Here is a 13,754-nt window from a genome sequence, read left to right on the forward strand (position 1 = left end):
ATCTGTTAATTCCAAAGTCTTAATTTATTCCTTTCCTATCCTTTCCCTTTTGGTAACCATAGGTTTTCTATGTCTGTGAATCTGTTTCTGTTTTGAACAAATAAGTTCATTTGTATCATTTTATTTTTTAGATCCCACATATAAGTGATACTGTATGGTGTTTTTCTCTTTCTGGCTGACTTTTCTTAGTATGTCTCTAGGTCCATTCATTAACTACAGATATCATCATTTCATTCTTCTTTATTCCATTGTGTATATATATTTACCATATTTTTATCCTTTCATCTTTTGATGGACACTTAAGTTGCTTCCATGCCTTAGCTGTTGTAAATAATGCTGCTGTGAACATTGGGGTGGATATATCATTTCAGTTTAGAGTTTTCATCTTTTCTGGATGTATGCCCAGGAGTGGGATTGCTGGATCATATGGCAACTCTAATATTTTAAAAAAACCTCTATACTGTTCTCCATGGTAGCTGCACCAATTTACATTCCCACCAACAACAGTTTAGGAGGGTTCACTTTCCACCCTCCTTATCATTTATTACTTGTAGACTTTTTGATGATGGCCATTCTGAGTAGTGTGTGATGGTATCTCAGTATAGTTTTAATTTGCATTTCTTTAATAATTAGTAATGTTGAGCATGTTTTCATGTGCCTTTTGGTCATCTGTATGTCATTGGAGAAATGTCTATTTAGGTTTTCTGCCCATTGTTGGTTGGGTTTGTTTTGTGGGTTTTTTTTGATACTGAGTTGTATGAACTGTTTCTGTATTTGAACTTAACTCCTTGTCGATGACACTGTTTGCAAATATTTTCTCCCATTCCATAGATTGACTTTTCATTTTGTTTATAGTTTCCTTTGCTATGCAAAAGCTTGTAAGCTTGATTAGGTCACATTTATTTTTGCTTTCATTTCTATTGCCTTGGGCAGCTGACCTGAGAAAGCATTGGTATGATTTATGTCAGAGAATATGGCTTCCCAGGTGGCTCAGTGGTAAAGAATCTACCTGCCAATGCAAAAGACAGGTTTGAACCCTGGGTCAGGAAGATCCCCTGGAAAAGAAAATGGCAACCCACTCCATTATTCTTGCCTGGGAAATCTCATGGGCAGAGGAGCCTGGTGGGCTACAGTACATGGGGTCACAAAGGAGTCAGATAGAACTTAGTGACTAAACGACGATGTCAGAGTGTTTTGCAAATGTTCTCGTCTAGGAGTTTTATGGTTTCATGTCTTACATTTAAGTCCTAAGCCGTTTTGACTTCTTTTTTTTTTTTTTTTTGTATAATGTGAGAAAGTGTTCTGACTTGACTGATTTACATGTGGCTGTCCAGCTCTCCTACTTGCTGAAGACACTGTCTTTTCTCCATTGTGTATTCTCCTTTGTTGAAGATTAATTGTCCATAGATGTGTGGGTTCATTTCTGGGCCCTCTATTCTGTTCCATTGATCCATGTGTCTGTTTTTATGCCAGTACCATGCTGTTTGATTACTTCAGCTTTCTAGTATTTGAGAACCACTGTTTGACTGGAGTACTCTTCCTAGTGTTTTACTAGCACCCATTACCCTTTACTCAACTCAAACATTACCTCCCTTTTGTTTGTTTGTTTTGACTCAACGATTAGACTTGCCCAGGTTCATGTCTTTCCAATTTATGGGCATTTTCAGAATCTTTATTTGACTGCCACATAGGCATACCTGACTGGGCCCCACTATACACTGTATTTTAAGAAAAGGTTGATTTTATTCTGAATATTCTAACTTAGTCTCTTTGCAAAAGATAATGCCTTTTTACCACAGAACACATGTTTTTAGGGCATTTATTTTACCTCAGATGAACAATTCCTATGTTTGGCGATGTGGGTCCTTTGGTTTAAGTTTTAAACTTTTTGATATGCACAGTTAAGTATAAAATTTCCCTGCTACTTTGTGTTTTGAGCTATTTCTTTAAGTGTGAAATGAGAGGGTTGGATAAAATATCTAAAACTTCCTCCCCATTTAATAATTTTGAGTTAAAATTCAAGATTTGCTTCTTCTTGATTTTTATATATGGTGGTAGTAATGCTTGCTCACATATTTAAAAGACTAAGTGCAAATTAGTAATATATGGTCATTTGTAAATTATTTATTGTTAAATCATAAGCATTTTAAGGTAGAATGTGCTTCTGTGAACTGTTGTCATTGAAATTAAATTTGTGATGATGTGCAAGGTAGTTAATAATTAAAAAGATTGTTTTTTTAGAATACTAGAAACTTAATTTTTTTTGAAAGTTAAAAAGTCTCCTGGTTGGAGATAGAATAATTTTTCTGGAAGTAAAAACCATCTTTGATTCTCATAAGGAATGGATTTATTTATTTATTTATTTGGCCGTGCTGGGTCCTAGTTGTGACACTCAGGATCTTTGACCTCAGTTGTGGCAGGTGGGATCTTTAGTTGAGGCGAGTAAACTCCTAGTTGCGGCATGTGGGGTTTAGTTCCCTGACCGGGGATCGAACCCTGGGCCCCCTGTGTTGGGAGGGAAGAGTTTTAGCCACCAGACTACCAGGGAAGTCCAGGAATGGATTTTACTGCTGTCTTCTGTTATTAGAATGTAGTTTGAACATGGAATGCACAAGAAGAAAATGTTTCAAATTTGAAGTTAAGATTTAAAAAAAAAAATAATAAAACCAAATCATCAGAAATAATTTCCAACTCCTGAATTCTTTCATTGTAATGAGTTTTGACTGGTTTCTAATTGTTCTTTTATATCATAATTTCAGGGTCAGTCAACATAATAAAGTCAACTTAATGACAGCAGACAACTTATCCATCTGTTTTTGGCCAACTTTAATGAGACCTGATTTTGAAAATCGAGAGTTTCTGTCTACCACCAAGATCCATCAATCCGTTGTTGAAACATTCATCCAACAGTGTCAGTTTTTCTTTTACAATGGAGAAATTGTGGAAACTGCAAACACTGTGGCTCCACCGCCACCTTCAAACCCAGGACAGTTGGCAGAACCAATGGTACCACTTCAGTTACCACCACCATTGCAACCTCAACTGATACAACCACAGTTACAGACGGATCCTCTTGGTATTATATAAGTAAGGAGGATTGCAGACAGCCGGAAATTGGACAAAAGCAAATCTAGACATGCATGTTTCAGGGTTCAGTAGTATACTTCATGTTTCTACAGATAATTCACATTCAAAATGATGAGACATTTCCTCTTTGAACTGTATGGTATTCCTTACTCATTTACATTACAAATCTAAGACCATGTGATAAGCATGACTGAGAGGTTTAATTTTTATAAACAAAAATAGCTATAAAATACAAAGCTGCTGTTGCATGCAACCTTATTGCAATCAGTATATCATTCCTGTGGCATTTTCTGTCACATTATATTGTGAATAAAATTTTTCTATAGAAATTAAATGATTTAAAAACTCACGTATATGAAACATTTAATGCTTTCCAGCCTGCTTTATGGCTGGTTTTGTTATTTGATGTGTTAATTTGAGCAACTTAATTTACTTTTTAGCAGTCTGTGTAGATAACTAAAAGCCCAGTTAAGTATTTTATTATTTCAGGCTACTTATGCCATGCTTGGGATGTTGTTTGAAAGAAAGAAAAATACATTTAACATATTTCTGCACCTTCATCTTCTAAGTAAACCTGTGGATGATTTGATGGGGGTAAATGAAAATATTTCTTGTACACACATACCAAGGACATGCTTGTGGCTAAAGTGAGTTGATAATGTTGTGCAAAGGATAGTTGTCACCAACTCATTTCTTTATAGTCCATAATGAAACCAACATCTTGTATACTGTTAATTCTGTAAACAGATGCATGTTCAAAAGATCGATTATGGTCTTGTAATCTTAATCTAATATATTTTAGATATTTTAATTTTTTCCCTCTTGGGAAATACATTTAGTATAGTGTAGAAAATACTTCATGACATTTTCATATAAGGTTATATAACTTTTCATACATAAACATGAAATTTGTTGTAGAAAATTCTTTAAACCAAACATTTTAATCTAGGACTTCAACTTAATCTGTCCCTTGATTCTATTTTTATGTGGCCCTTAAAAAACATATCCAAAAATCCATTGCTAATATAGCAATAAAAACACTTTGGGTACTGACAGCCTCTTTGGAGTATGTATATATAAAGTTGCAAACTTGTATTCATATTCTTTTCTGTGATATGTTGTACTAAAATCCAAAGTGGCTTTTGCACCATTTTGTAAAACAATTATTTTCCTTTGATGTTGGTACCAGATTTGCTGTAAATGACTGCTGCTTTGGAGGTTAAACATTGTTAGCAAAGTTACAACCAGAACACTAAATTACGGACAAAATTTTCAGAATTAAGTGGCATAGGTAAATTTTGTTAGGATTTATGCAAAATTTGTTCATTATCAAACCATGCCCTTTTTTTCCCCAGAAAGGAAAAAAAATGTGGTTTTTTGTTGCTAGGTTATATTTTGTGTAGTAAAGAAAAATTTCTTCAGTCCATGTTGTAATCTTCATACTGCGATTTTAAGGTTGTCTAATGTATACTATAGTAAATAGATGATTTTGAGATTTGAGGCTCCTAAGAGTTTGATTGGCTCCATTTTTTCCTAAAATAAATACTGTCTTTCCCAACTATTATGTCCTAGGTATTGTACTTCTGACTTTGACTTCAGAATCAAGATGTTGACATGAGCCAGGCTGCTGTGGAAGTACATGTCTATTATAAACTATCTTACTTGTGTTACGCTCCTACATGTTATTATCTTTTCTAAGAAAACAAAGTCCCTGTTATTCCTATTGCAAAGCACACAGGAATTAAGAAAGTACAGTAATTTTTAAAAAGAAAAATCTGGTAAATGTAGTATTCTTGTTCTATATTACTTATACCTATTGTCTATATAGCTTTAATTTATAGCTGTCAGTTTAACATCAGCATGTCTGGCAAAGAAAATTAAACTTTAAGAGTTTTATAAACTGTTTCTAGGTTGCTAAAGAATTTATTTTTCTACTATATATGGTATAGACAAAGCTCAAAACTATGTACAGGAAAAAAGCCTGACTATTTCTTTTGGAAGTAGGCTGAAAAGAGAATTTTCAGAACTGTTCATGTCTTCAGTTCATTCGGTCATAACTTTGCTATTGTAATATGTGAATCCCAGTTTATTTAAGCTATTCTCTTTTATACTGTGTTAATTTAACTTTCATGTACATTTAGCGCAACTTTTGTGATTAAAACTAGCATTTACTATTTTCCACATTTACTACCTTACACCTTCCCCAAAATTTATCTCCACTTTTCTGTGCATTCTATAATTGATTTGAAAAGTTTCATAGCAGATCATTTAAAATTCTACTTTTGGTTCAGTTAACCAATAGGTTACAGTTAATTGATAATTAAAATACAGTTTAAAGCTCAGTCTGTTACACTGAATTGATTGCGTTTGTTTTTGCCAAGGGTTTAGATATGTTTTTTAATGTTAGAAAAGTAATTCTGCAAGCAAAATAATATAATGAAACTTTTTTCTGGTAAGCTACTGGAAGGTTTCACTGTTTTAGGGAACTGTCATATATGAAACTTCTTAAAGGATGAAAAGAATATTAGATAGTCTCGTAATTATGGGTAAATATTAAGGCATTATATTTTACAGTTTTAAATAAAATTCCATCTACACACATGTTGCCATCGTTTCATTTAAGCTTCAGTGCTTATTACAGTATTGTACCTAACACTATCTAGATTAGCAATATAAAGAAGCATAGTGGAACTGTCTAAATTTTCAGTAGATTTATGGGAAATCAAATTCTCTTCAACAGACACTTAAGATATACAGTTAATTTTAGAACAAAATTCCAGGCAAAATATATTTTCATTTGAAATGGTATTTGTTAGTAGTGCTTTCTCCCTCTAATACTTACAGTGTAAATAATGTAGGTGCCAGCAATCTAACTTAGCCAAAAAGCAGCTTTTATTTTCCATACTGTATGTAAATAATGTAGACCTTTTTTTTTTTTTTTGAGGTACTGGAATTTAATTTCTTATATCTCTTATATAGTAACAGAAGGGAACAGTTGGATTAAGAACTTAGGCTTACATGGTGATTTTTAGTTTTTTATACAGTAATAATTGTGATGCTATTTGTCAACTGGATATAAATATATATATAATTTTAAAAAGTCAAATCGCTTTGTTTCTTTGTTTATAATGTAATTTTTTGTGCTTCACCAACAGGATGCTGCAGTAAATTAAATATCAGTGAAGCTTCTGTATAAAGAATGCTATGAATAAAACATTAAGAAGCTATGTAATTTTAAGTTATAGTTGCCTCTAATTTTACCATTTCATTGGTAAAAATAAACTTTTTTTTTCATAAAATAGGAAAATTTCTTAAAAAATTATGTCAGTATGGTGACATAATTTACTTCAAGAAGTGTGCTTTTATTGTACCATGAGAGGAGATCCAAAATCTATTCTGGATGTATACCTACAGATGACAATTTTAATTTTAAAATGTTTGAAAAACAAGGTTACACAGGTTTCTTAAGACTCAGATGTTACCTAGGTCTGAATTTTTATCTGTGGCTAGACATTATTTTGAGCTACTGGAAGTATTGGAAGCCTATTCTAGTTTATAACAGAGGTGCTGACGTTGAAGAATATAATACTTTTGTTTTCTTCATGGTTCATGAATATTACAGTCAAAATTTATGGGACTGGTGAGATCAGTGACCTGAATGATGATTGTATGTGTTTTATCTTAAGTTTAATCCTTTTAACTACCTTAACTCTTAGGCTGAACAATTCTGATTTACTTCAAAACTTTACATCACTTAAAAAATTTTTTATTGTGTCTGAACTCTTGAAGTTCTCAGAAGCCTTTTCAGTTTATCAAATGCCTGAAAATAAAGTTTTCTAAGATTGAATAAGGAAAGGAACTACTCTTCAACATTGACTTCTTATGGTAGGGTCTGTGTGTAGTTAAGAAGACTCTTCAAGCATTAATAACATCTTATATCCAATGTCCAGTCATTAGAAGTGATCCAAGTACCATGATCTCTTAAGGTAAAGTCTACTGACTAATGAACTTTGGGGATATTCACTACTTAGTTGATCCTCCTCATTGTTCCTATAAGCATGATTCCATTTTTTCCCCCTTACAGTGTTAGTTTTATCTCTGTGCTGTTGGGATCGAGGAATTGGGAAGGTTTTATCTCTGGTGCAGGGCTGGGTGGAAAGGATCCACAGTTCTCACGTTGTTTAAATCTTAAACTGTTTAATATTAATCTTTTATAGAAATCTTTCAGGATCTTAGCTTGATGTATTAAATTTTAAATATTGAATCCATGGCTGATTCATGTCAATATATGACAAAGACCACTACAAGATTATAAAGTAATTTGCCTCCAACTAATAAAAAAAAATGGAAAAAAATATATATATAAAAAAAAATTTTTAAATCTTGGAATTAATGCAGTGTTGGCAGTTCTGGTTTAGTTACTTTTACTCATTGTTGGAAGAGTGCCAAGACCTTCAGTAGCATGGACTTCTGCTGGAAGTAGATGTCTCGGAATTTATAGTTTAGGAACAAACTGATACTTGTTTATTCTCACAGTATAGATTTTCTCTTCAGCTTTATTTGCCTTATAAAATTTATAAACTGAACTATTTAATAATGGTTCTTGTTCTGATAGCTTGTCTGGTACTTTCCCTTGGTATTAAAACTTATTTTTTCAAATTTCTTTCTATTTTGTATTAAATTTTAATCCCAGTATAAGTGATGTTGGATTAGCAGTTGACATATTTACTAATTGCTTAGTAATTCATCCAAATTAGTTTTAGTTATGTATCAGTACTCACCAGGGCTTCCTAGGTGGCTCAACGGTAGAGAATCTATCTTCTAATGCAGGAGCTCCAGGAGACGCATGTTTGATCCCTCGATGGGGAAAATCCCCTGAAGGGGGAAATGGTAACCCTCTCCAATATTCTTGCCAGGATAATGTCATGGACAGAGGAGTCTGGCAGGCTATAGTCCATAGCGTCGGCAGAGTCGAACATGACTGAGCGACAGCATCAGCTCACTTTTTATGACCTTGAACTAAGTAGTCTGTCCTGTTTAATATTTTTTTAAGTCCCTACCAGTTTTTAATACATAAACTGTGAACTTCCAGATGTTCAAGCTGGTTTTAGAAAAGGCAGAGGAACCAGAGATCAAATTGCCAGCATCCGCTGGATCATTGAAAAAGCAAAAGAGTTCTAGAAAAACATCTATTTCTGCTTTATTGACTGGCAGAGCTTTTGACTGTGTGGATCACAAGAAACTCTGGAAAATTCTGAAAGAGATGGGAATACCAGACCACCTGACCTGCCTCTTGAGAAACCTGTATGCAGGTCAAGAAGCAACAGTTAGAACTGGACATGGAACAACAGACTGGTTCCAAATAGGAAAAGGAGTACGTTAAGGCTGTATATTGTCATCCTGCTTATTTAACTTATATGCAGAGTACATCATGAGAAACGCTGGGCTGGATGAAGCACAAGCTGGAATCAGAATTGCTGGGAGAAATATCAATAAACTCAGATATGCAAATGACACCACCCTTATGGCAGAAAGTAAAGAACTGGAGAGTCTCTTGATGAAGGTGAAAGAGCAGAATGAAAAAGTTGGCTTAAAGCTCAACATTCAAAACACGAGATCATGGCATCTGGTCCCATCATTTCATGGCAAATTGATGGGGAAACAGTGGTTGACTTTATTTTTTTGGGCTCCAGAATCACTGCAGATGATGATTGCAGCCATGAAATTAAAAGACGCTCACCCCTTGGAAGGAAAGTGATGATCAACCTAGACAGCATAATAAAAACCAGAGACATTACTTTGCCAACAAAGTTCTGTCTAGTCAAAGCTATGGTTTTTCCAGTAGTCATGTACGAATGTGAGAGTTGGGCTATAAAAAAAAGCTGAGTGCCTTTGAACTGTGGTGTTGGAGAAGACTCTTGAGAGTCCCTTGGACTGCAAGAAGATCCAACCAGTCCATCCTAAAGGAGATCAGTCCTGGGTGTTCATTGGAAGGACTGATGCTGAAGCTGAAGCTCCAGTCCTTTGGCCACCTGATGTGAAGAGCTGATTCATTGGAAAAGACTCTGATCCTGGGAAAGATTGAAGGCAGGAGCAGAAGGGGACGACAGAGGATGAGAGGGACAGAGGATAGCATCACCGACTGAATGAACATGAGTTTGGGTAGGCTCTGGGAGTTGGTGATGGACAGGGAGCCCTGGTGTGCTGCAGTTCATAGAGTTGCAAAGAGTCAGACTTGACTGAGCGACTGAATGAACCTGTTTTTAAACTGTCTTTACCAGTTTTAAATTTCAAACTCTTAATTTCTCTTATCTCTAGATTCTTGGTATTTCATTTTATCCATATAGATATCTTTGTAGGTGTTTAATGAAGCCAGCTTGTATTTAATAACTTAAAATGATAAAATTAGAAGCAGTGTGCTCTTTCCCTACTATGGTTAATTATTTGTATAAAATGAATTACTTCAAATGTGTAGGTGAAAAGGTGTTTTTAAAACTAGCTATCTGAGAGAACACAGTCTTAGATACTCTTTGAGATTTCTTGATATTTTATTTCCAAAAATTTGTTGGCACTCAAGTACAATTTATATAGAGAAACCATTATTAGCAATGTAATTTTTTGAAAAATACAAACTGTTTGATCCAATTCTTCATTACAAAATGACTTGTAAGTTACATTAAAATCCACTTTAAAAAAAAAAAAATCCACTTAAGGGCTTCCCAGATGGCTTGGTGGTAAAGAATCTGCCTGCCAACTCAAGAGACACAGGTTTGATCCCTGGTCCAGGAAAATCCCACGTGCCGTGGAGCAACTGAGCCCCTGCAACACAGTTACTGAACCGGTGCTCTAGAGCCTGGGAACTGCAACTACTGAGCCCGCACTTCCTAGAGCCCATGCTCTGCAACAAAAGAAGCCACTAGAATGCGAGGCCCACACCGCAACTAGGGAGTAACCCCCACTTGCCACAGCTAGAGAAAGCCTGCACACAGCAGCAGAGACCCAGCACAGCCAATAGGTAAATTTTTAAAAAATTTTTAAATCCACTTTGATAATTATTTTTATGGTATAGATCAGGGTGAGCAAACTCGGTTACAGGACAGACAGCAGATGTCTTTAGACTTTGTAAGTCGTACAATCTGTGGCACCATTCAATTCTGCTGTGGTGCAAAAATAACCAGAACAATACAGAATTAAATGAATGTGACTGCATTCTAATAAAACTATAAAGAGGCAGCAGACTGGATTTGGTCAACAGAGCTTAGACTGACCCTTGCCTTAGATGGTTAGTAAAATTAATCTTCCAAATTTTATTCATGTGGAATAATGTATGATAGAGTAACTCAGAATAATGTAGGTCAGAGTAAAATTTTACAAAGGATAATGACAGTTGCCCTCTATTCATACCACTTCCCCCCCCCCAAACTGAATCATCTCTGTTAGTTGTAAGTAATAAGTAAATGAGAACTGTGTGGAATAGTTTTTTTTTTTTTTGAAAGATCACAGTAGGTTAATAAAACATTGCATCTAGAAGTTAGGAATGGTGATATAATTTTAAATGTCACAAATGAATTGCTTTCACAGCTTTATTTCTGTTCTTAGTATTTTTGAGGGTAGTAATTTAATCTGTAATCGTGACCATACAGTGTTTTAATAAGTTTTCATATAGGTTAGTGAAGTGATTAATATCTTTAAAGTGCTAACCAAAAATAAAATGTCCATAATGGATTAAGTGTGTGACCATCATTTAATGGGTGATCTCTTCAAACTGTCAATCTTTATTTCTGATATCTTTTTGGTTGTTTTATATAAATGCTCTATGAGGGTTATATGACAAATCCTGATTGATTGGTTAAATTCAAACAAGTTCCTTCAGGTGAAACTAATCTTTCTCAAGTTTTAAGAATGCTGGCTTTCGAGTGTTTTTCTATTTATAGCAGTGGTTTCTGTATATCAGAATCACTTGTTGGAGCTTTTTAAGAATCATGGTATCCAGAAGTTACACAACTATACAATCTTCTGAGGTGTGAGAGTAAGAGATTTATTCCCTGTCATGTGCCTTTATACTCCGTGTAGGGAGGACAAAATGGGAGCTCCCAAAGAAAAAATTTTATATGGTAGGAGTTGACTCTGTAGGGAAAACCTTGGCATTCAAATTTAAACTCATAACTTTATATCATGTAGGCTTGATAATAACTGAGCAGTTTTACAATCACACATTGTATTAAGCTAGTCAAAACTAAGCTTTTTAATGGTAGAGATCTGGGCATGTTAGTACGGAGAGTTTAAATGCTATTTCCTAGAAAATTAAAGTTTACAATTCCTTCTCTCCCATTTTGTGAATAAAGGGTTCAATCAGAGACAGGGAGAAACTGATAATAAAGGCAGTAGGGCAAAGATTTGGGGGAAAAGGACAGTAATTTGCATCAGTTCAGTTGCTCACTCGTGTCCAACTCTTTGCTATGCCATGGACTGCAGCCCGCCAGGCTTCCCTGTCCATCAGCAACTCCCTGAGCTTACTCAAACGCATGTCCATTGCATTGGTGATGCCATCCAACCATCTCATCCTCTGTCGTCCCCTTCTCTTCCTGCCTTCAATCTTTCCCAGCATCAGGGTCTTTTCCAATGAGTTGGTTCTTCGCATCAGGTGACCAAAGTATTGGCGTTTCAGCTTCAGTATCAGTCCTTCCAGTGAACACCCAGGACTGATTTCCTTTAGGATGGACTGGTTGGATCTCCTTGCAGTCAAAAGGACTCTCGAGCGTCTTCTACAACACCACAGTTCAAAACCATCATTTCTTCGGTGCTCAGTTTTCTTTGCAGTCCCCAACTCTCACATCCATTCATGACCACTGGGAAAACCGTAGCTTTGACTAGACGGACCTCTGTTGGTAATGTCTCTTCTTTTAATATACTGTCTAGGTTGGTCATAGCTTTTCTTCCAAGGAGCAAGCGTCTTTTAATTTCATGGCTGCAGTCACCATCTGGAGCTCAAAAAAATAGTCTCACTGTTTCCATTGTTTCCTCATCTATCTGCCATGAATTGATGGGACCAGATGTCATGATCTTAGTTTTCTGAATGTTGGGTTTTAAGCCAGCCTTTTCACTTTTTCTCACTTTCATCAAGAGACTCTTTAGTTGTTCTTCACTTTCTGCCATAGGGTGGTGGTATCTGCTTATCTGAGGTTGTTGATATTTCTCCTGGCAATCTTGATTCCATCTTGTGCTTCTTCCAGCACTGCATTTCACATAATGTACTCTACATAGACATTAAATAAGCAGGATGACAATATATAGCCTTGACATACTCCTTTCCTGATGTGGAACCAGTCTGTTGTTCCCTGTCCAGTTCTAACTGTTGCTTCTTGACCAGCATACAGATTTCTCCGGAGGCAGGTTGGGTGGTCTGGTATTCCAGTCTCTTGAAGAATTTCCCACAGTTTGTTGTGATCCACACAGTCAAGGCTTTGGCTTAGTCAATAAAGCAGAAGTAGATGTTTTTCTGGAATTCTCTTTTTCAATGATCCAGCGGATGTTTGGCAATGTGATCTCTGGTTCCTTTGCCTTTTCTAAACCCAGCTTGAACATCTGGAAGTTTTGGTTCATGTACTGTTGAAACCTACCTTGGAGAATTTTGAGCATTGCTTTGCTAACATATGAGATGAGTGTAATTGTGCATTAGTTTGAACATTCTTTGGGATTGGAATGAAAACTGACCATTTCCAGTCCTGTGGCCACTGCTGAGTTTTCCAAATTTGCTGGCATATTGAGTGCAACACTTTCACAGCAGCATCACTCGGGATTTGAAATAGCTCAGCTGGAATTCCATCACCTCTTAGACCCCAATAAATTAATAAGTACATTGAGTTTTAAAAATTGTTCTAAGTAAATTATATGAGAATCAGACCAGATTTTAAAAATGACAAAATCATAAACATAAGGGTCCCACCAAAAGTCTTAAGGATCAGAAATATTAAGAGGAAAAAGTTGGTGTTATAAACCACTGATACCTATTAAAATGAATTTGTAACTTAAAAGTACATGGTGCACCTAGACCTACATGGTTTTGCTGATGAAGTTTACCAAATAAAGAATAACACAAATCTTACATAAAGTCTTTAGCAGAACTGAATAAGAGTAACATTTGATGAAGTCAACAGAATCTTGATAATTAAATTCAACAAGGACATAATTATGGGGCAATCTCATGTATATAAATGAAAAAAATCTTTTCAGTATTTAGCCAAATATTAAGAGGAATAGAGTTGGTTCAACTTTTAAAAATCAGTGACTAATTTGCATTATGGAATAAGGAAAATGTATGACTATCAAAAGGTAAAAAGACATAAAAATGTGCAAATACTAATAGCTGGTATTGTCATACTATTATCAGACCGTATAAGGCAAAAAACATTACTAGAGATGATATTTAATAATGCTAAGAACTTTACTCAACAAGAAGAGATAGCAATTCTAAATTTGTAGGAACCTAATAGCATAATATTAAATACAGCAAAAGTTAGAAATAACAAAGGGAAAAGTTTACAATCCCAAATTCATTAGCACCTCTTTGTAACTGAAGCAAATATCTGTAAAGATATCAAAAATCTGAACATGACAAGCAAACATGACATAATGGACCTATATTAGTCATTGTACCCAATAACTAT

At 35.1% G+C, this 13,754-nt stretch overlaps 1 protein-coding gene across 4 annotated transcripts in view; it reads left to right on the top strand.

Moving 5' to 3' along the window:
* ARHGAP5 (Rho GTPase activating protein 5) overlaps positions 1-6,325 on the top strand; it is a 71,790-nt gene extending 65,465 nt beyond the window's left edge. For 3 of the 4 annotated variants that reach the window (XM_061159144.1, XM_061159145.1, XM_061159143.1), the window contains exon 7: positions 2,760-6,325. In XM_061159144.1, coding sequence (XP_061015127.1) covers positions 2,760-3,087 — 328 coding nt within the window. In that variant the 3' untranslated portion in view covers positions 3,088-6,325. The remainder of the gene's footprint in view (positions 1-2,759) is intronic. The other variant, XM_061159146.1, reaches the window with a different exon arrangement.
* Positions 6,326-13,754: the final 7,429 nt, after the last annotated feature.

Source organism: Dama dama, chromosome 13, assembly GCF_033118175.1.
Source record: "Dama dama isolate Ldn47 chromosome 13, ASM3311817v1, whole genome shotgun sequence".
Classification (NCBI taxonomy): domain Eukaryota; kingdom Metazoa; phylum Chordata; class Mammalia; order Artiodactyla; family Cervidae; genus Dama; species Dama dama.